Consider the following 20712-nt stretch of genomic DNA (forward strand, 5'->3'; position numbering starts at 1 on the left):
CTGGTTGCTCAGCCACTTCCACCTTGGAAAAACAGCCTGGGGACAAACCTAGCAAAAGCCTAGTGGCAGTCGCCTAGAGTCACTTTAAATGGTGCAGTCGATGGGGAGCTGGTTGAGAAGGTTTTTGCTCTGGACTAACTGTAGAGTTGGCTTGCGTTAGAGGAGCCCTGTATCAAATCAAGAATATTTTTGTTGAAGCATCATAGGAAGTGCTGCAGTAATTAAAGAACACAGTTTTACCATGCGCTCTGTGGGGTAGGGTGCCTTGCAGGGCCTTTGTTTAAGGTGTGTGCATCATTGTGGCTTGTGGACGCTGTGACAATATTTCTTCCTTTGCTGTGCCCTAAAACAGTGAAGCCATTTCATTTTCTGTGCAGAGCACTTAAATTTTTAAGAATCATTCTGGTTTGGGGACTGTATTTCTTATCAGAGTTACTGCAGTGTATCAGAGGAAATACTTGCACCCTGCTCTTTGGATATTCTCAAATAAAATGCTCTGAACAAAAATTAATTTTGCACACAGAGTAAACTGTATAACTAGAAACTGCTTCAGATATTAGGAAACACCAGACATCAGTACTTGAGAGATTTCTGAATTTATTATAGGGAAAAACTCTGGCAGGTAATTTCTAGCATAGCTGAGGGATTTATTTCCCTCTTACCGTCTCCTGAAAAATGGTGCACGCTTTCCTATAAGCACAGGGTGCTGCTCTTTAATGGCCAGAGCCAGGCTCAGCAGCCCTGGAGGAGTGTGTTAATTCATGGTTTTCAGTGGATACAATTTGCAATGTGATCACATGTACAAAGTTTAAAGCAGCTTGAATATTTGCTAGTTTTACACGACACTTAGCCATGCTTTGGAAAGAGGAATTACCATTTATTCTCAATTTTTCCCCTCTTTCCCTTTTTCCAATCAGGATTCTAGCAACTGCTGGGACTGATTTTGACCTGCGGACCCTACGAGCCGTCCGAGTGTTACGACCCCTGAAGCTTGTGTCGGGAATCCCAAGTGAGTGTCGTGATAATGTCGTCTTCACAGCCAGAGGTGCTCTATAGCTTTTGTGGTGTTACATGCATTTCTGAGCAATATTTTCTTCCCCTGCTTCGTCGTCATCCGTGGCTCCTGCCCTCGCTAGGTTCTGATTTTCTGTCATGCCGTTTTGGGTACAGCCAGCTGATTTCAGCACTGCGCTTTCAAATTTGCAGGTGAGCAGCAGGGATTTGTCCTAGGACTCCTTTGCCTTTGGAGCTGAATTAATTCTCTGGGGGGTGAAGACCTGAGACCCAAATTTTGCAGCTTTCAGGGCCCCAGCCCTGAGCTTAGATCTTCTGACAGTTTTTACTAGCTGAGCATCTTGCACTGGGAACTTTACCCTTTAATAAGGGGAAAAGAAAACCTGAAGGGAAGGAGCAGGTAGGACTTGATGTTGCCTACTCAATGGGCAAATTGATACATTTTAAAAGCTAACGTGAAGGGTCTGAATGCTCTGGTGAGGAGCTGCGTCATGCCTTGCTGATGCCCCGAAACCATCAAAGTCCCCACGCCGCTGCTTACTGCCTTTTTATTTGTTGCTGTTCACCAGCTGCTCTGCCCGCTAGCAGGGGTTCGCAGTCAGGAGTGTATTTCATTTCTGAATGTGGAACAGAGAGGGTTTTTCCCCCCCCAGCAAGACCCAGTGAAAGGGAACCTCTCACTCTGTGGGATGCTCTGCTCTTTTCTGCATTAACCCCTTGGCAGCCCGGCAGCTCCCTCTCCTCCCTGGACATCAGCTCTGCCACCTCCCTGGCTGCCTCGGGACCGAAGTGCTGGTGCTGTAGAGACATACTTCGGAATAACAGCACCAAAAAGTCCTGATATCAGTATCCTTTCATGGGCAGGGCTAGAGTCTGAATGCCCATGCAGGAGAGATCCTTGGCTAGGCTTGGTTCATTAGCAGGATCTCTAATAAAGAGATGCTGCTGGCTGTCTTTCATGGATTTCTTGTTTGTGCGAGACAGTATGGTGTCGTGGTAGTGATAGTCTGAGGATGTCAGAGAGGTAAGGTCTGGGGAGGTGGTCGTATTTTTCTTAACTAAGGTAGCTCAGGATGTGCCTTGTGCCCCTGAAATTCAGTCCGTTTTCTCCACACATGTCGGTTGTTCCAATGAAAGCTATTGCTTCTGCTGCTGATCGTTATGAGCAAATGGGCCTCAAGTTGGGGAATTTTGAATTAAATTATTGCCAACCAACACAAACTTCTGCTCGCTGATTTGGGTATTGAGGAAAAGGACTCAAATGCTCACATAAACAGTAGACCCAGTGCCCCTTCACTGGGGCAGCAGTCCCTTAGGGGGGTCCTGCTCCCAGCGGTGGTCGCCCACTGCTGTGGCCCCGCAGGGGTGTCTCTGTCCTTGCGTGGGTCGCATGTTCCCCCCGGGGAGGACGTGCTCTCCCACCCGGTGATGACGTGCTCTCCCACCCAGTGACGTGTCCTGGACCAGCACAATATTTTCCCACAGTGCATCATTTGCTCTCATGTTTTTAGTGATGCTGTGAAAGCTGAGTGTGCTGTGATTTATTTCCCCATAGTAAATGTCCAACCTCAAGGTGCATTCACACACAAACATGGTATATGCTTTTCTTCTGCACTCCCAGTATTTTTCCCCTCCAACACATCTTCATGCTTTTTTTCTCCCTGCACCCGTATCAATCTCTGTACAAGGTGGCAAGACAATGATGATCCTTCATTCTGCGTACCTTTGTACAGGCCACCAAGGTGGCTTTCAGCTGCTGCTTATCGCTGTATTTTTCTTTTTATGCTCGTCTGCATGACATTATCTGACACTTCCATCTCTCCAGCCTCTCTTGCCTTATCTCCCTTGGTTTTAATTGGAAATGAGTTTTAGTGCCAGTGAAAAAGCTATGGATGGATAGCCCTGAAAATGGGGTTTTGTTTCTCCAGAAGCGGGGTGCGATAGGCACAGCAGCATCGCGGTTTTTCTGTGCATTGCGGAGGGAGAGGCAGCTCCCGCGCAGCTTGGACAGTGGGGTACCACAGCAGTGCCCAGCTCCGCTGCTGCATCTGCTCTGTCACAGGATCTGCCTTAAGGACCTGGTCCAGGACCAGGCTGAGTCTCAGGACTCCACTGGCTTCACGCAAAGTCCTTTTTGGGTCTCAGAAGCTGGAGAGAGCTTTGGGTCTGTGATCTGAAGAAAAGGGGTCAGAAAAAGATAACTCTCCTGCATTATGGCTGTAGCATCTTTTGCTGGGAAAATCAGCATTGCTTGGTGTTGCCAATCCTAAACTCTCCCTTAGACACTCCCTCTCTCCTACCTTGCCCTCACCCCCAAACCCTTGTTTTCCTTCCCTCACTGATTACGTGTTTTTCCTTGTCCCTACAGGCTTGCAGGTTGTCCTCAAGTCCATCATGAAGGCGATGGTGCCCTTGCTTCAGATCGGGCTGCTCCTCTTCTTCGCCATCGTGATGTTTGCCATCATCGGACTGGAGTTTTACATGGGGAAGTTTCACAAAACCTGCTTCTCTAACGAGACAGGTGAGCTTTGAGCTTTGGTCCCCTCCCAGCTTATGGGCACAACACTTCTAGTCCCCTTCATCTAATGGGGGTGCTTTCCATCCTGCTCTTCTGTTGCTTTTCCTTTTCCTCTTCCTCATTTATTGGATTCTCTCCCTGTTTTCCCACCTAGTCCAAGAGTTAACAGACTTTTGTGCTCACCCTACTTGCACCCCTGATGCTACTGGGTTGCTCTCAGTCTACACAAGAGTGAGATGAAGGTGCTTAGGGCCTCCTCTTATGGGAGAATTTTTTAATAGTAGAAATACAGAACCGAATTCCTGTTGTTCCGTGGGGGTTTTGTTGTTATTTTTTTTGATTCATTGGTCTCTATTTGCATTTTCGTTGGGTTTAGCTCTAAATTCAGCTGCTAAATGCTGAATTTCCTTGCAAGGTTTCTGGAGCAAGTTGCGTGGATATGAGAGAATATCAGTGTGAAATAGTAAGGTTGGAAAGACTGGGAGCAACCAAAAAAAAAGGGAAAAAAAAAAAAAAAAGGACAATAGATGGAAAGCAAGGAGCTCTTTGATGGTGAAAGGATAAAAATGTCCTTCAAACAGAGCAGGGCAAGGGAAATTGGGCACTGCAGAGTAAATGATGTGTCTGCCTGTGAGTGAGTGATAAACCCTGGAAGATGGAGGCAGAGGGGAGTAATGCCCAGAGACCCCTGGCTGGGACTGGCTGCCATGGCAAAGCCAGCTGCTCGTCCCTGGCTCAGAACTCATTCCAATTTAAAAAAACCCAACCAACCAAAATATCCAAAAACCCCAAACAAACAAAAAAACTCCACAAAACACAAGAAAAGCCAATTTTTCCCCTACAATTTTTTAATATTCCTTTATAGCAGTGCTAATACATGTTGGTTATCTGGGCTATCCACAGATGAAAATATTGTTCTTGTCTCCAAAAGATTGCAATTTAAGGTACAATTGACTGTCTTTAAAACACAGTCTTGTATTTTCAGTGATTATCACTAATAGGTCTTAATACTGATTTATTTATATGCATTCAAATGGTAATAAAATGACATCCCTGCCAAATCTCTGGGCATCCTTCACTTTCGAACAGCAACAGGGAAACAGTTTAATATATTCAGTTTACACAGAGCTTTGCAAGAGCAGGGTGAAATTGTTTCCTTGCTTGTATTCCTATGTAATGTTAGAAAAACGTAACACGACTTGCAAAGGACAGCCAGGTGGTGTGACTTGTGAGCGAAGCACGACGTTTCCTGGAAGAAATGAATCTTTGGGCTGGATTTGTGGGCCAGGAAGATCTTTTTGTGGGGCATGTGTGTTCATGCCAAGCAGAGCAGGTCTCAGCCCACTGCAATGTCTCTGGGGCTCCCGCAGCAATTAGAGGGGTAACAACGGTGACCATACAGGTGCGTAGGGAGCAGAGGCGTTCTTGGTGAGATGGCGGGGAGCAAGCAATTATGAACAGGTTTGCATTTTTTAGGAGCATTTTCAGGACTGTTAAATTGTTACCAAGGTGGGTGATTTTTTGCATCCCTCGCAGGTAGCGGCTGCAGGCTGAGCTCTGAGGCGCTCTCGCCAATGGGCTGACTTTAGCCAGTGGGCTAGAGAGAAGAGTGATTTTTTTTTTTCTCCCCTCTTCGCATGGAAACTAGTTAATGTAAAAGGGAAAAATAAAACCCAAAGCTGTTTGCGTTCTCTGCAGACAACTCTCTGACATCAGTGGTGACTGAGGGATCTCTCTGCCAGGCTTGGGGACCAAGAACAGATTTTTGTCACGTGTAATGTCGTGTGTAAGTGACTCTTGCTTGCTGGGTGGCTCCCAGCTAGGAATTGGGAGCGCAGCCAAAAACTGTTGTGTGTTGCATATCTCTGCATCACAGCACCTGGCATCTCGGTGGGAGGACACGGCGCGGCCGGGCTCATCTCCCCCCGAATCAACTCGCCGTGCGGTGTGGGAAGGCGCCTGTGTTTACAGGCACCGGCCCCTGCTTTTCTCAAGGGCTAACGAGCTGGTTGTCAGATGAATTATGGGGATCGATTCCACCTGCTTGTCGGGAAATGGCGCGATGGTGTTTCTGGAAAGGCAGAGAGCGGTGAGGTTTCCGGGCGCTGCGGTCCCTTGTGAGTGGAGCAGCAGAGCATCCCACAAAGCCATCAGCCGAGCCTTTTAAAACCTAAGTGCTCATCATCTCCAGAGAGGTGCATTAACAAGCCCAGGTCTGATACCACGGGCTCCAAAGCCTGGATTAAGTGTGGAAATGTGAACCTCATTAAAGAGATGCCTCTGTCAGAGGGTAGCAAATTGGAGGAGGAGTTGCTCATGCTTGTTTCTGTTCCAAATCCCCAAAGTGAGCAAACTCCTGGGATTTTTCCTGGAATCAGGAGCCAGATGAGAGGCACCAGCTGTTACTTCAGTGCGTTGGGGAGGGAACCGAGCAGAGGTGTCAACAGCAAATGTTGCTATAGCCCTGCTAATCCCTGGGTAGGTCAGCAATAAACTGCAATGAAGAGGGATGCTGGGGACCAAAATATGGCAAAAGGGTTATTCAAGGCCTTTGCCACTCCGCCTGACAGACTATTCTGAGCTAGTGGAAACATTTCTCTATTTGAATGAAAAATGGGTAAATATTAACGGCAGCACATGCTCCAGTGGATGCCTTACTTGTTTTCCTATCCCTGCATCCTCCATGCTGTCCTGTTCTGCTGACACAGGATTATTTTTAAGCAGCCACCCTCTGCAGCTGACCCAGCCCAAGTGCCCTGAAGCTGCTCCAGGAGAGGAGGACATCACATTGGTTTCCCATTTTTCCTTGAGACTCCCCTTTTCTCTCTCTTCCCCAGCTATGGGGGTAGGCACCAGTTCCAGTCTATCTTTAAAAAAGAAAAAAACCAAACAACAAAACAACAACCCCCCCCCAAACCAACAAACACCCCCCCCACCCCCCCCTCCCAAAACCAAAAACCCATCTCTAACACTTTGTAGTAGATGCGCATTGTATTTTCAGAGCATTACGTGGCAACAAAAGGCCAGAGAGAAAACTGGATTCTATGTTAAGGCACGGTCACAAATGGTCTGCAAGAGCCAGATTCGGTATTCTCTTTTTGCAGGCTTGTCTCACTAAGCCCTTGTGAAAGCCTGTGGTGACCCATATGGGAGCTGGAGAGAGATGCCCCGCATTGAGGTGTTGAGTCAACAGGAAAACGTCACACACGTGTGTGTGTGTGTGTATATATATATATATATCTTGGAGCCACAGTGGCAATCTTGTTTTCTTCCTGCAGGCTTTGCTCTATGGAATGATTATTTCTTATTATTGTTAGTGCTGATCTTCTTTTCCCCCTGGTGAATTTGATTTTGTGCAGTTTGCTCCTCCATTACCATAACGTGTCACTTTTAAAACCCTTTAATATTTCCCGAATTGCATCTCTGTGTAAATAGGAATATTACTTAGTATACCTATTTACTTTGAAAACCCAGCACTTGAGTTTTCCAGACTGCTCTCTGTTGGTGGTCACAACGTCTCCGGAGGGCTGCAACGCTTCAGGTTTCACAGCTAACCCTGGAAGATGCTGGCCACCCTTCTGGTCATCCCCTGTGGTCCTTAACTATGACAGACTCATCCTCCTTTGCCTTCTCTGGGTCTGAAATGAAACTCAGCAGAGAAAATCTATCCCTGCTGCAGATAATCTGACGGTTGGATGCTTTCCCTGCCACGTGTACCTGCGCTCCGCAGCATTGTCCTTTGGGGCAGAAATGCGAAGCTCACAGCGGGGCTGGAGCTCTTACTCCACCTCGCAGGCTGCTGTGGTGGTACCGCCTTGTGAGGAAGCCAGGGGCTGGCTCCTCATGCAGCTGTGCTCTAACACCTGTATCTGGACAATTTGGGGGCTACCCACAAGCAGCTCTTACTTAGGGCACTGGTGAAGAACCTGCCTTTTTGCTTTCAGGTTATAGTGCCAGTATTTAGCACTCAGCTATGCTGTATGAGGGTGTATCGTTGGCTCACAGTGCTTGAAGTGTGCACCGTTCCCAGGCCCTTGCTTTTACTGCACTGGGGTTTTTTGTGGCGTTTCTCATATGTGACATGACTGAACAGTGGGGCAAACTATAAATTACGGGCACTTCAGGAATGGCTCTGCTCCATCCTGCCACTAAATTGTCTCAGCAGTATAAAAATGATTACATGAGTGTAATGTCTTTTACGTGCCCATAGTGGCACAAGGAAGCCTGAAATGCAAATTATATTCATGCAGTGGCGCAAGGAGGATGCAGCAGCACTGACTGCTTGACTGGCTTCAGTCGGTAACTTTTCTCCCTGCTGTTCTTCTGTGCAGGTGACGAGGTGGGAGATTTTCCTTGCGGAGAGGAGCCTCCTGCCAGGCAGTGTGAGAGTGGGACCACCTGCAGGGAGTACTGGCAAGGGCCCAACTACGGCATCACCAACTTTGACAACATCCTCTTTGCTGTGCTCACCGTCTTCCAGTGCATCACCATGGAGGGATGGACCGACATCCTCTACAATGTGAGTCCACTGATGGGGCTGTAGGACTCCTGGGGTGCTGTTATGCGTTGACTTAGTTTGGAAAAGTTTGTTCTGGAAAAAAAGTAATTTAGTTTGTGCGTTTTTCCCCTATTGATTAGCACTTCATCCAGCTTTTTAGGAAGGTTGTTCCTATTTTCTTGAGACTTGTGCTGCAGGTCCTGTAAGAGCCTTTGAACTACTATCGTGGCCTGCGGTGGTTGTTTGAAGCTGTAGATTTACTTACCTGGAACATGATGTCTTGTGTCAGTGTGGTGTTGCCATGGGTAAGAATTGGTGTACGTTGCTCCAAGATGCTGGTGTGCTCTGCTGTAGGAATGGGGGGGTGAGCAGGAACATGTTCTCACAATGTGCCACGGATAATCAGTTACCAAATTGCACAATGTAGGGTGGCAAAACCAGTGACTCCATTAATATTTTGTAACTTAAAAGTTTCATCTCTTGACTGGGTCTAGCCTTCAGGATCAAATTCATAATCTACACCAATGAACAGCATCAGCTGGATGTTAGCACCGAGATCCAGCACTAGTTTTGGGAACTCCAATACGATCTTACAAAGCCCTGTCAGTCATGTTTATGCCTGCCATGACTCTGTTGGCTCTGGAGAAGATACACCAGGCTGAATTTCCTTGCTAGGGTCTCTGCTGGCTGTGCCTCCTGCCAGCCAGCACCATGACTGTCACAGCCACTCAAGGTCAAAACCTCTTGGTCAGTTTTACTATTTCAAATTTTACAAAGATTAGAGCAACCTCACCCGATTAGCAACAACTGAACGACTCTGCTGTCTTTCAGGCAGTGTGATTCTCTTGTGTCTGTAATTTATACCTACCCTTTTGAGGTGTCCTGTCTTGAGGCAAGCACCTAACCCTTGCTAACAGGCTGGGAATAGAGCCCTTCAGCTTGTTTCCAGCATCTGTATCATACGTCCTTGCAAATATGTGTGACAGATGCTCTTTGGGAGCTGTAAGGGATCTGTATCTGTTGCAGACCTGTTCTCCCCAGCTTTGTGGTTTGCTTAGATCTTCACATGTTTCTACAGTGGGTGTAAAGCACTATGGTTTGGGTCTGGAGGATGGTCCAGCTGTTTTGTACTTCCATTCTCTATGGTAGTAAAGAACTTTACCAAGTACAGGGGCAGGAAGGAGAGAGCGAGTGGTGATGATTAACAACGTATGGCTACGCTGGCTGTTTCTTTCCATTGACTGCAGAAGGAAGGACAATCTGACAGCTGTGCATATATGGTCTGTCCTAGCAAGATGTGCCAATGTGGAAAAATAACTAAGGTAGGCATTAATAATGCCTCCAGACCATTTCACTGGCCGGTAGGACTACAAAGTGTTCAGTCTCCTTCATTATAGACTCTAGACCCATGCTGGGCTCTTTCGCAGACCTTCCTGTGAGGGTTTCTGTAGCAACAGGAAAGTATTATTATTATCAACCACAGTAAATTGCAAGGTACAATTCTGCTGTGTTTGAAGCCAATATATCTGTTTTATTACCTTCTCCATTCATTGCTCAGTTCCTCCATTTCTTCCTAGTCTCCTCCCACTTAGAGCGATCTCTAGAAGGGCCCATTTCCCCACTCATGCCCTCCCCTCACCCTGAAAGTTCATCACACAACCAGTTTCTCCCATTTTCATTCAGCAATCCTGCTCTGTCCTTCTAGTGCCAACTGTTGTAAGAAAAGCCCATTAGCATCCTGGCGGAATTGATTAATCAATACGTGGTGTATTAGATCATCTTTTCCCAAACTGCCTTTTGTACTGCATGCAAAAACCAGAACTAACTATTGGGGTATTGATTTCGGGGGTTGCTTTGAAAACTATTATAGTATCATTCTAGATAGCCATTAATCTAATTGGAAGCAGACATCTGGGTGAGATGCAGTTGAGTATTTGTTGTGTAATGTCAAGCCTTGTCTGAGACCCCAGCTCAGGTTTTAATGCTTGGTGGGTTCATGTCTCTGATAGATATGAGGGTCTGTGGGTGGTTTGCTTGTTGGGTGGAGAGCAAGTGGTGTGTGTCGTGCCACAGGACCACTCGGCAGACGGTGTTCGTGTAACTAGTGCCAGCAGCCATCTCTGCCCCCTCTCCCTTGGCCCTGCCCCGCGTGCTGTGTCGCCCCTCCCCGTGCTGTTCTGCTTGCTGAGGAGATGGCTGTGCTTTTGTAGGTTAGGAGCTGAGAAAAGGTGTGGGTGGAGATGATCCACTCTGTGCAGCCCTTAACTTTTTCACAGTTTCAGTCATCTGCTGTTTTCTGGCCGCTTGGCTTTCGTCTTGGTTTCTTCTGTGCCTACTCTAAGTTCATCAAATTTAAAAATGAAACAAAAGCCCAAACTACACTGCAGCAGTGACTGAAAGCCCAGCATGGTGGGTGTTTGCGGATGCAGTTGTCAGACTGTGCAGAGGTAACAGAGATGCAATCAGTCTGTCCATCCAGCACCAGTCAGTTTGGTAACCGCACATTAATGCTGCCTGTATCAGCTGGATCCCTACTGGACCCATGCTGGGTTGATATGGGAAGAAGCTAGAAGATGTTGCCTCTTGCATCCAGAACTTGAACAGTGGGGTAAGCAAACATATCTCCTTCTCCATGGTTTGTGGAGGAGAGGAAGTAAGCCAGCATATTTAGGCTCAGGCAGCAGGTGAGTGTCAGAGGTTACTACTTGTTCAGGGAGCTTTGATTCACCATTTGGGCTCTCCATTGCTGAGGAGAATGTTCTGGGCCAGGAAAATTTTGCAGTGGTGGAGCTAGTTTCCCTGCCAGCCCCAGCCTCTGGTCTCCTCGAGGAAACCAGTGTTCCCCTGATGCAGGATACTCATCAGAACCGAGCTGTGAACCTACTTTCAATGTTTTTCTTAATTAAGATTTGTAAAAGGCTGTGGGACCACAAGAGGCAAGGTGCAGTCTATCTAAACTGTGATTATGCATTAGTAAGAAAAAAGGCTGGTGATTTTTCTCCCACTAACTAATTAGAAAGCAGGGAAGGCTGCTGTTCCTTCACCCCTCCCTTTGTGTGCCCATTGCCACATGTTGGGTTTGGTTGGGGTACGTTTGTTGCCTTGCTTGTGCAAACCCTCTGCCTTCCTGCTGTTAAAGCAGACAGCCTCACTGAGGTCCCTTCTTAGGGCTGAAATGTCTTTGATGCCAGGCAGTCTAGGACCAAGACCCATTACGGGGAAGCTGAGGTTAAGACTGCTTCCTTAATGGGCCATTCATTTCCTTCTGAAAAATGGTGATTGATTGATTGCTCCGCATCAATAGAGCTTTGTTATTGCTCCTCTTTTCCTGCTACTACATTTGCTGTGGGGTGTTCAGAAGAGTTAGGTTTTTTTAGTTTGCAGTGGTGATGACTGGGGTCAGTCACAGGGTGAGACGTGCTTTACTGGTTCAGCATTAATTTAACCAAGGGAGAGAGTTTGCTCTGTCCTGAAAGCTGCTTTGGTCTGTGGTGGCATCAGGCAAGCTGAAGAGTTTGGTGTAAAGTGAGGTTCAGGAAACAAGGAGCCTGGGCTTGAGTTTGATGGTTTGGCTCAGGTCTTTCCAAAGCGAGAGGTTCGTTGTGATGGGCTATTCAGTCACTTCCAAAAGATTGAGATGACTTTATATGTGGTCCAGATGCAGCCTTCCTACAGAGTTAGAGAAAAATAGCATCAAAGGCTAGGCTTTGCAGTAAGTAATCTACTTGTAAATATTCTCTACTCCTCCTGTGATAAATTGAGGAGTTAGGAGGGCAGGGGGAATGCAAGTTCACAAATCTCAGCCCAATTTTTCCTTGCTGATCCACTGTTTATACTTTCACAGAGTTTCATTTTAATTAGGGCCAATGAAAGCTTTCTAGCAAGACTTTATCTGGAAGGTGATTTATGCTTGAAGCAAAAAGACTGACTCATCAATTGGGTGAAATGCTTTAAGAATAAGCTGGGGAAAACTCCTTCCTGAATCAGCAGCACAACAGCATCAGAGCAATTGTTCCAAACCAGCACTTCTGTGAGCTGCAGATTTGTCAGCTGTGGCCTGTTTCTGCTCGGAAAGGTCCAAGGAGCAACAGGTCATTTAGGGAAGTTGCTGTGTCCTGAGGACAGGAAAGAATCTTTTCTCCAACAAATGGAGTGCACTTACCTCCTGTTAATATGAGGCTTCAACGCAATCTGGGAGTGCATTAATATAGAGTAACTAAACTGTTTTCCTTGGTGTGGGAGGACTCGGTGTCACAGTCTGGTGTTGGGAACAGTTTTTAAGTCTAATCCAGTGCAGACAGATCAGAGATCCCTGCAGTACTGGCAGATCATCTTCTGGACTGTGAAATTAAGGACAAACCTACCTAGAGCACCAGCTCACTGTGGCCAGCAACGCTGCAGAAGTACAACATGTCCTAGAGTAGCAAACCTGACTCCTCTGCAGCTGGGACTAGTTTAGTCCCAGGCTGGTCCCGTGACAGGAGTTGTGCCTCTCAGCAATGTGAACCAACTCCTGCATCAGGTTGATGCAACCATTCTGCATCCTGGTTTGGTGGTGCTGACAGTCTCTGCTCTGGGCTCTGCTGCTCAGGGTGGGCACTTTCTGCAGTCAGTAGTGTTCACCTGGAGCATCACACTGGGTTGGGGGTGATGTGAGGCAGCAAGGGTTGCTGCGTCCACTTCGCTTGTGCATGAGCAAGCCATTACTGAGGTAAGTGGTAACTGGTGATCAGATTATGTCTTGGCACCATTATGTAAATTTATTTATTAGTTCCCATAAAGTATTTTAATATGCTAAGTGTTACCATGCTGCACTTGTTATCAGGCTTTAAGCATAGCTGTCGGACAATAACCAGTGGCTGCTGGAGCTTGAGGATGGTAGCACTGCTGAGGGAGGAGAACATTTCCAGTGATGGCCTCCAAGTTCTTGGCAAACTAAGGTGCAGAGTCTGGGTAAAGAAAACTGAGGCTGAGTATTGGGGACAAATACAGAGATGTGAGGAAGTAATGCAGATGCTCAGTAAGAGAAACTGATGTCCTGGGATATGAATCCTTCTGAGGCCTGATCTTCCTCCAAATCTAGTTTTCAAATTATACAATGGTGTTTTAGATCATCTTGTTTACATGCTTAGTGTTTGTGAATGACAGTGCTTCATCTGTTGCATATTGGTAATATAGGCTATTTGGAGGTGTGAAACTTTTTGAAGAGGCAATAGTATAACTCCTGGTTTCCTCTTCTATAGCAGTAATTCTCAGTTTTTCCCATGCAAGAACGTTATTGTCCATGGTAAAACACTCCCCTGCCTTCTATCCTGATTACCATGAGAAGCTCCCCTTGTTTTGCAAAGTGAGAAGAGCCTGAAAAGTCTTGTGCCTGCCCATGAATTTCTTAGTTCAAACAATTCTTTTACTATGCTAAGTAGAAGCATTCATTACAAAGCCTGTAACCAGAGTAGAGACACACTGGTAGCCTTTAATGAGATAGCTCGGGTAGACCTAGCACTGTAGCTGTGGTTAGCTTGGAGAGTAATGCTTTCCATTGTATACTCAGTGAATTAGGAAGGTTTTTGAGCTCCTTGCTGTGGTTGTTATACAGCCAGCACTGTTTGACCTAGCTGGTCTATACCCCTCCATGAGTTGTAGTCATGCCTTTGCAGTGGAGGTGCATGATGAGCTTCCAAAGAGCTGAGGAGTGTGGTTTGTGGTCCCAGTTCTCCTACAGAAAATCACAGGTCAAACCTGATTCATCTGAAGTTGGCAGAAGTCTTGATGTTGACTTTCAAAGAGCTGGGTTTTCACCTTTTATCTGTTCTCTACAGGAGTTCAAAGCTACATGGTGGAATTTGCTTTGCAAAATAGGGACTCCTTGCAGGAAAGGAGAAATGTCAAAGTGTACGCTCACTCTCTTTTGATCTTAATGGCAAGAGATTTTCATGTTTCTTCTATTTTCTACTGACAAATATTAGTGTCCGGTGGGTATTTCAAAACTGTGGACTGGGCATGACCTAATATGCTTGTGAGTAGGAATGAACAGTTCAAATAAAATGTAAGTCTACCCTAAATTGGATCCCAACTAGAACTTTACCCTCGCTGAATTTAGAATAGCTTATGATTCATTTGGTATTTTTTGTTCCCCTTTGTGTCTTTGAATTTCTTGATTTCCATAAAATCAGAAATGGAAGGTTGGGATATAATTGCTGTTCCATTTCCAGCCCAATGGTGGATGTGTCAGCGCTTGTAGGGGCAGAAGAGAATCTGTTTGAGCCAGTTGTTTGGAGAGGTCACATATCCCTTTATGGGGGCATTTATCTATAAAGATTGAACCATCGATGTTGGGTCTTCATCAGTCATAACTGCAAGTTTAGGGATCAAAGGTGATGTTCCTCAGGAGGAATTTGGATGTGACTAACACCACCTGCCTGGACCATGAGATGGTATCCAGTGCAAAACCCTCCTGAAAGGTGGAGGAAGGGTGCAGGTGAATATGCAACAGAAAGCAGAAGGGAAATAAATAACATAAAGCAGCATCCTCTCATCTCAGGGACTTGGATTAAGGTTTCTCTTGACTCACTGCTTGCCTGTGAGATTCCTCCTGGGCTCAAGAGCCCCCACGCTTTCAGCACCTTTTAAACCTTCCAGTTAAGCTTAAAGGTGACTTAAGTGGCTTTTTGCTGGCCCTTTGCTCATAGTTTTGGTTTCCCGTGAGGTTATGCACTTGGCTTTCCTAATGTGTGACCGTCATGCCTACTTTGGTATAGCAGTAAATGCAATAGCAAAGCCTGTGGGACTCTATGAAGGTGGCTTTGAAATTGCTCTTCTCTCCTAATACACCTAATGTGCTGCTGTCTGTTAGAAGTGACCTGAAGCCAGTCCACTAAAGCACAAATCCATAATTGCTAGATATTGAGATGGATGAGAATAAGTGAAGTTTTGTTTAGAGTGATATTTGTGTGTCCTGGGGCTGGCAGCCTGCCGTGTTAGTGGCTGGAGGGGCTTTAGGATGGGTTCAGTCTCCTCTGATTGCTGTTTGTGTGCGTGTGTGTGTATCAGCTCTCCTTGTTCTGAATTAACATATTGAGGAACAAAACTGTTTAGCCAGCAAAAGCGTGAGCAGACAGGAAAAGGGGAAAAAATTGGCTGAAGTGCTTTCCTTACATTATGTTAACAGGAAGAGTAAGCACAAGGAAAAGTTTTGTCTTGCCACTCTGAATCACACAACACATTTCTGATGAGGTTTCTTTCTTTCACGCTGCATTCTCTGTCGTGTCCCAGGGGCAAGCTTTGCTCCGTTTGAACGTGGGGTGTCAGGACGCAGGGCTGAAAGAGATCGGTACCACCAAAACAGACCAGGGGACTGATACTGCGTTTGGCATTAAGAGCTGCACAAAAGCAGCATGGAAACAAGGGTGCTCTGCTTTCAGTTAGAATTCCTGGTAGTGTTGCATGAGCTGAAATGCTCTCTGGGAACACAGCGTGTGGCCAGGGCCTCAAGATTTACCTGGGTCTTCAAAGAGGTGGGCATAGCCCTGCTGGAGATCTAATAATGCAGCACACTGTGGGAAGTAAGGAGGAAACAGATGAAAAAAAATAGCAATGGTAAAGCAAGCAATGCTTAAAGGTGTGTGAAGAAATGTGCCACCACCGCCTTGTCCGTAGCAAAGAGCCTGTTCTGACCTCTCAGGTTTTTAGAGTGTCTTAGAGCCAAGAGCACAGAGCATCTGCCTGACAGCTGGGTTACATATATAGCGTAAAATTTCCTATAGCCCTGTCTTGGGCAGAGATCACCCTTGGGACCTGGTGTTCACCAGTGCTGAACTTGTCTTGTCACTGTGCGTTTGCTCTTGGAAATGCACTGAGTGCTGAAGGAGACGGCTGGGACCAGGTGCTGCGTTACGGAGCCAGCAGTGCACGTGTAGTGTGTTAGTGTCGTGCACTCATGATGGAGATGGGACCTGAGCTCCTGTGCTGTGCGAAGGCGCTCCATGGATGTAATTGTGCTCTCTTTCTCCCTGCAGTTTCATAAAGAAAAGGAAATCCCCTAATGTTGTTAATGTTAAATTGCATTCACTATTGAGTTAGGGTGACTTTAATTTGCTAATAAGAATCAGCCATCTTATACGTGCACACAAAGGTCATAGATAATTCCCAGTTTCTCGCTGCTGCTGTGGGGCTAATGTTGATTTCTTGTGTTTCGGTTATCCCCAGTCACTTACGGGAATGTTGGGCAGCAATGGCAGGATTAGGAGCAGACAGCCAAGAGTCTGGCAGCAGCTTTGAGGCCAGGATTGGTGCGATAGTGAACAGCTGGGGGAGAAGAAGGGAAGAGCCTAGACTATGGATTGGTGCTTTTGCAGAACAGGTACTGGAAGTCTGCAGAAGGCAGAGACTGACTTAGGGGTGACCAATGCCTTGGAGATCACTGAACAAGCAGCACAAGTTTCCTGTGCCTAGCTGAGCTGCTCTGCTGGCCCCTGTGAGAGAGAAACACACAGTAAATGGAGGAATCTGTACAACTGATGGATCCTGCGTGGAATGACGAGCTGTCAGTACAACAATCTTATACCAGTCTAGATTCTGCCTTGGCTGATATCCATTTATTCTTGCTTTCCTCCTGGATTTCGGAGGGCCAGAGGGCTGAACTCCCGGATCTTTTAGGGATGCAGTGTTACTGCATGGCAGGCGTTGCATACTTCCTCATCTGGAAGGTTTTGCAGAAATCCAAAGAGACTGTAATAGAAAACGTGGAGCATGCCTAAGGCAAAAATCGCTTTGAAATATTTAGATGCCAAGATGGGTGTGATGCATGTATCTGACCATGCCTGGGTCTCCATCTGTCTGGAAAGACAGACTGACCCTGTGCCCGCATGGACATTCTCTCTAAGGCTAACAGGATTGGGACATTTCAGCCTTGATTCAGCAAATTACTCTGTTCAGAAAAGCACTTGTGTAAAGCTGAGCAAGAGTTTCAGTGCCTCACTGAATCTTCTGCATTTTATTTAATGTCTCAGTGAAGGTATATTCAAAATGACTGTGGGGTGGCCTCCTCCAGGTTTAATAGGAGACGTTTAAGATATACAGCAGGAGAGTGACATATATCATACAAACTTCAAGAGCCCCTTCAACAGAGCAATTGCTCTCTGAAAAGAAAAGAAAATCTCACCAAACAGCAGCTTAATCATCAGCGCTTGCCAGGAAGTGAAAACTCCAGCTGAAGAAATTCACTTGCAGCTTGGCAACATTATAGCATCGAGGGTACAAGCAGCTCTCTTGCATGCCCAACAATTGCTTTCCTACGCAGGATGAAAAAGGCAGCTGTGTGCTTTCAGAAGTATGCCAGCCTGCTTATGCCATGACTGCTACCTCTGTGGCTGGAGTGGAAGAGAACAAAAGAACGCTTCTACGAAAACCAGAAGTGAAGACTTTATTTGCTCTTATAGTTCCTACAACAACCCAAAATACCTGCTGCTAGGTTGTCCCGACAGAAGAGGCTGGCTGTGCGTGGGCTCTGGGAGAAAGTCTCTGCTCTTTAATCCACAGACCACATGCCCTGGGGTACAGGAGGGGAACAAAGTTAAGCTGCTGTAACGGGTACAATATTGGTGTGTTGGTGTGGTGGTGTGTTTGGGTGATGTGGTGGTGGGACGAGCGGGATGGTCGGTGTGCGGGTGCAAGGCAGCTCAGGGGGCGCTGGGCTTGGAGAACTCCAGAGATGGGTGGTGTGAGGGCTGTGTTCTGTGCTGTGTTGGCAGTGGAGAGGCAGGGCACAGTCTGCTGGGGCAGAGGTCTGCTGTGGTCAATCTGTTGAGGGTGCTACAACAAGGTGGAAGTTGAAGCTGCTCTTTGGCAGAAGGTGCCATCGTTCTCCTTTGCCTGCCTTCAGGGTCAGCACTGGTGACATGCAAGGCTCCCTCCTTCTTTTTATAGAATCACAGAATGGTTTGGGTTGGAAGGGACCTTTAAAGATCATCTAGTCCTACTCCCCTGCCTGATCTTCAACTAGATCAGGTTGCTCAGAGCTCTGTCCAGCCTGGCCTTGAATATTTTCAGGGATGGGGCACCACCTTTCTGGGCAACCTGTTGTTTTTCCTCCAACAGATAAAATTCCCAGCACTATAGAGATTTTCAAGTAGGAAATTTTTAATTCAGATTCCCACACCCCCCCCCCGCAATGTTTTCTTATTCTTTCTTGTGGTTTTTTGTGTCAAAATCCAGGAAATGCTCTGCAAATCCCTTGTAGGAGGAAAATTGCCCAGTAACTGCACAAATCAGGATCACTGCTCATGAAACAAGAGAAACTCTAGATCAAAGTCACCTTGTCTAGTGTCCAGACTGAAAAGTCATGCAAAAGTGAGAGTTCATCTGCATGGGTTTGTAGCCGTGTAAGAGCTCAGGATACAGCCCAAGCAGCTGGAGAACTTCCACTGGCTATCATGGTGGAAGCAGGTGTAATTCGAAGCATTTGAAACTGTGTTTTAATAACAGTTAAATCACCTGCTCATCAACAGAACAAAAAAACCCCCTGTTTTTAGGGTTAGTTTCTTTATTCACATGGTCCATGGCAAAACCTTTTGTTGTTTGGCAGTGTCCCTCCCGGCGAAGACTCTTGGAATACAGAGAAGAGCAGCTCTGGGCCAGTCTCATAATTTTCTGCAGACTTAATGAATTTATACTATAGTAAATATTTTCACACTTAAAATTTGGAATTTTGCAGACAGTTTTCATTCAAATTTCAAACAATTTGGCAAGACTTGTGGTTAAGAAAAATATTTTCTTTCCTTTAGCAGGCAGTCCTTTTCTATTTAAAATGTCTTAATAACCCCTGTGAAACATCTTTAGATGGAGCTGAGAGGATAATGACCAACTGTTTTTTGGTTTGTCTGAAACAGGAAAATGGTAGTGATAAAATAGCTGTGGACTTGTGTTTGCATTGACAAAGGACTCGGGGGCTTTGCCATGCTCTGAAGTTTGTGTGATCAAGCTCCCAGCTCCAGCTAGTTCTGTGAGTGGTAGATGTATCTACGAGGATATTTTCTGTTTATAATTGACTGGGAGAGAAGCTGTACCGCTGGAGGTAGTCTCATTAGAGGACAAAACGAGAAGGTGGCTCAACCTAAATAGATCGATACTCTGCACAATCCCAGTTCTCTGCTGAAGAACGCATGCATGTAATAGCCCATTGTTATAATTTTATATAATGGAATCAATTCATTTAAACAGTTTTCAGCTATTGAAAATTTCTTGGGAAGCTTTTGCCTGCAATGTTTGGAGGGGAAAATCAGTGCTTGAGGTGTATAGGCTTTATTCTTTCAGGAAGAATTGAGATCTGCATTTAAGACGATAAGGAAGCTTGCACGTTATTCTTAGGACTGTCATTATTTGCAATGATTTTGGGCATTGATCCACAATTTCCTGTGTTCAAAGTCAGAAAACGATTGAGTATTGGATTGCTTCAGTGTTCTGGGAATCAGTCCATATGACTGGCTCTGTCTTGCTGAGTTAGGGGCTGCAGGCCACAGGGCTGCTGAGTGGGAGGAAAAGTTTATTCTGCATCTACTCACTAGACCAACAAAACCTATATTTTGCTCTGACTGCATCCTTATCCTTATGTAAATACTGCATATATCTGTGAGCAACCAAACTGAACAGAGGTCTAAATACGTGTGTCTGTGTGTACACATAAGTGTGTGTATTCCTCCCTCCTTACAGCTTTGGGACTACATTTGGGGACAGCTTTGGCTCTTCAGTGAGAGATAGCAGATACCTGAAGCCTTGCTGGTTGGCATTGCAGTATAAAAAAAGCATATCAAGAGAGCATCAAATTTATTCTAAGTATAACTTGACTCACACATGAGTCTTTGCAAGCAATGAATGACATGTAAAGCACTCTTGCTTTCCAAGAATTTCAAACTCAAAAGCAGCGCTTGATCAACCCTTCCTCAAACTCTGCACAACCCAACCCAACCAGCCTCTGCGCTAACCTTGCGTGGGGACCTGGCAGTGCTCTCTCCCCCTTCTCAGAAAACAGAACTCAGTTGCATGCTCAGAGAAAAGAGACTTGACGATAACTATATGAGGCACCTGCGGTGCAGGGTTGAATTGTAGAATATCTTGGAGCTTAGCTGGATCAATTGGCTGCCCCCTTAGCATCTCAGTTTGAGTCATATTTAGGTGAAACTATTTGAATTACTTGGTCTTGCTAGCTATTTGGCTTTTAGATTTATGATGGATATTTAATTCAGGTAGGGGAGGTTTGCTATTTGTTAGACATTGCTTTTGAGAGTGATGAGATAAATGGGTCTGGCTTGGTGCAGATGCTCCCATGGCACTGCTGGGTGGCTGTGGGCAGAGCGCTGTGGTCATCACCAAGGCAGTGTCTCAGTCCACTGTGTTGGGTTTGCATGGCAAGGTTTTGGTAGCGGGGGGGGCTACAGGGGTGGCTTCTGTGAGAAGCTGCTAGAAGCTTCCCCTGTGTCTGATAGAGCCAATGCCAGCCGTCTCCAAGATGGATCCGCCCCTGGCCAAGGCCAAGCCAATCAGCGCCTCTGTGATAACATATTTAAGAAGGAAAACAAAAGAGTTAAAAAAGCTTTTGCAGCCGGAGAGAGGAGTGAGAGGATGTAAGACACTCTGCAGACACCCAGGTCAGTGCAGAAGGAGGGGCAGGAGGTGCTCCAGGCGCCGG

General features: G+C 46.2%; 1 protein-coding gene across 7 annotated transcripts in view; it reads left to right on the forward strand.

Moving 5' to 3' along the window:
- Positions 1 to 20712, forward strand: part of CACNA1B (calcium voltage-gated channel subunit alpha1 B) — a 298282-nt gene that overhangs the window by 100230 nt on the left and 177340 nt on the right. For all 7 annotated transcript variants that reach the window (XR_008580034.1, XM_054848973.1, XM_054848970.1 and 4 more), the window contains 3 exons: positions 918 to 1009; positions 3383 to 3535; positions 7864 to 8051. Coding sequence is in view for 6 of the 7 variants with exons in the window: in XM_054848973.1 (XP_054704948.1) it covers positions 918 to 1009; positions 3383 to 3535; positions 7864 to 8051 (433 nt within the window). In the remaining variant the exon portion in view is untranslated. The remainder of the gene's footprint in view (positions 1 to 917; positions 1010 to 3382; positions 3536 to 7863; positions 8052 to 20712) is intronic.

Source organism: Grus americana, chromosome 20 (assembly GCF_028858705.1).
Source record: "Grus americana isolate bGruAme1 chromosome 20, bGruAme1.mat, whole genome shotgun sequence".
Classification (NCBI taxonomy): Eukaryota; Metazoa; Chordata; class Aves; order Gruiformes; family Gruidae; genus Grus; species Grus americana.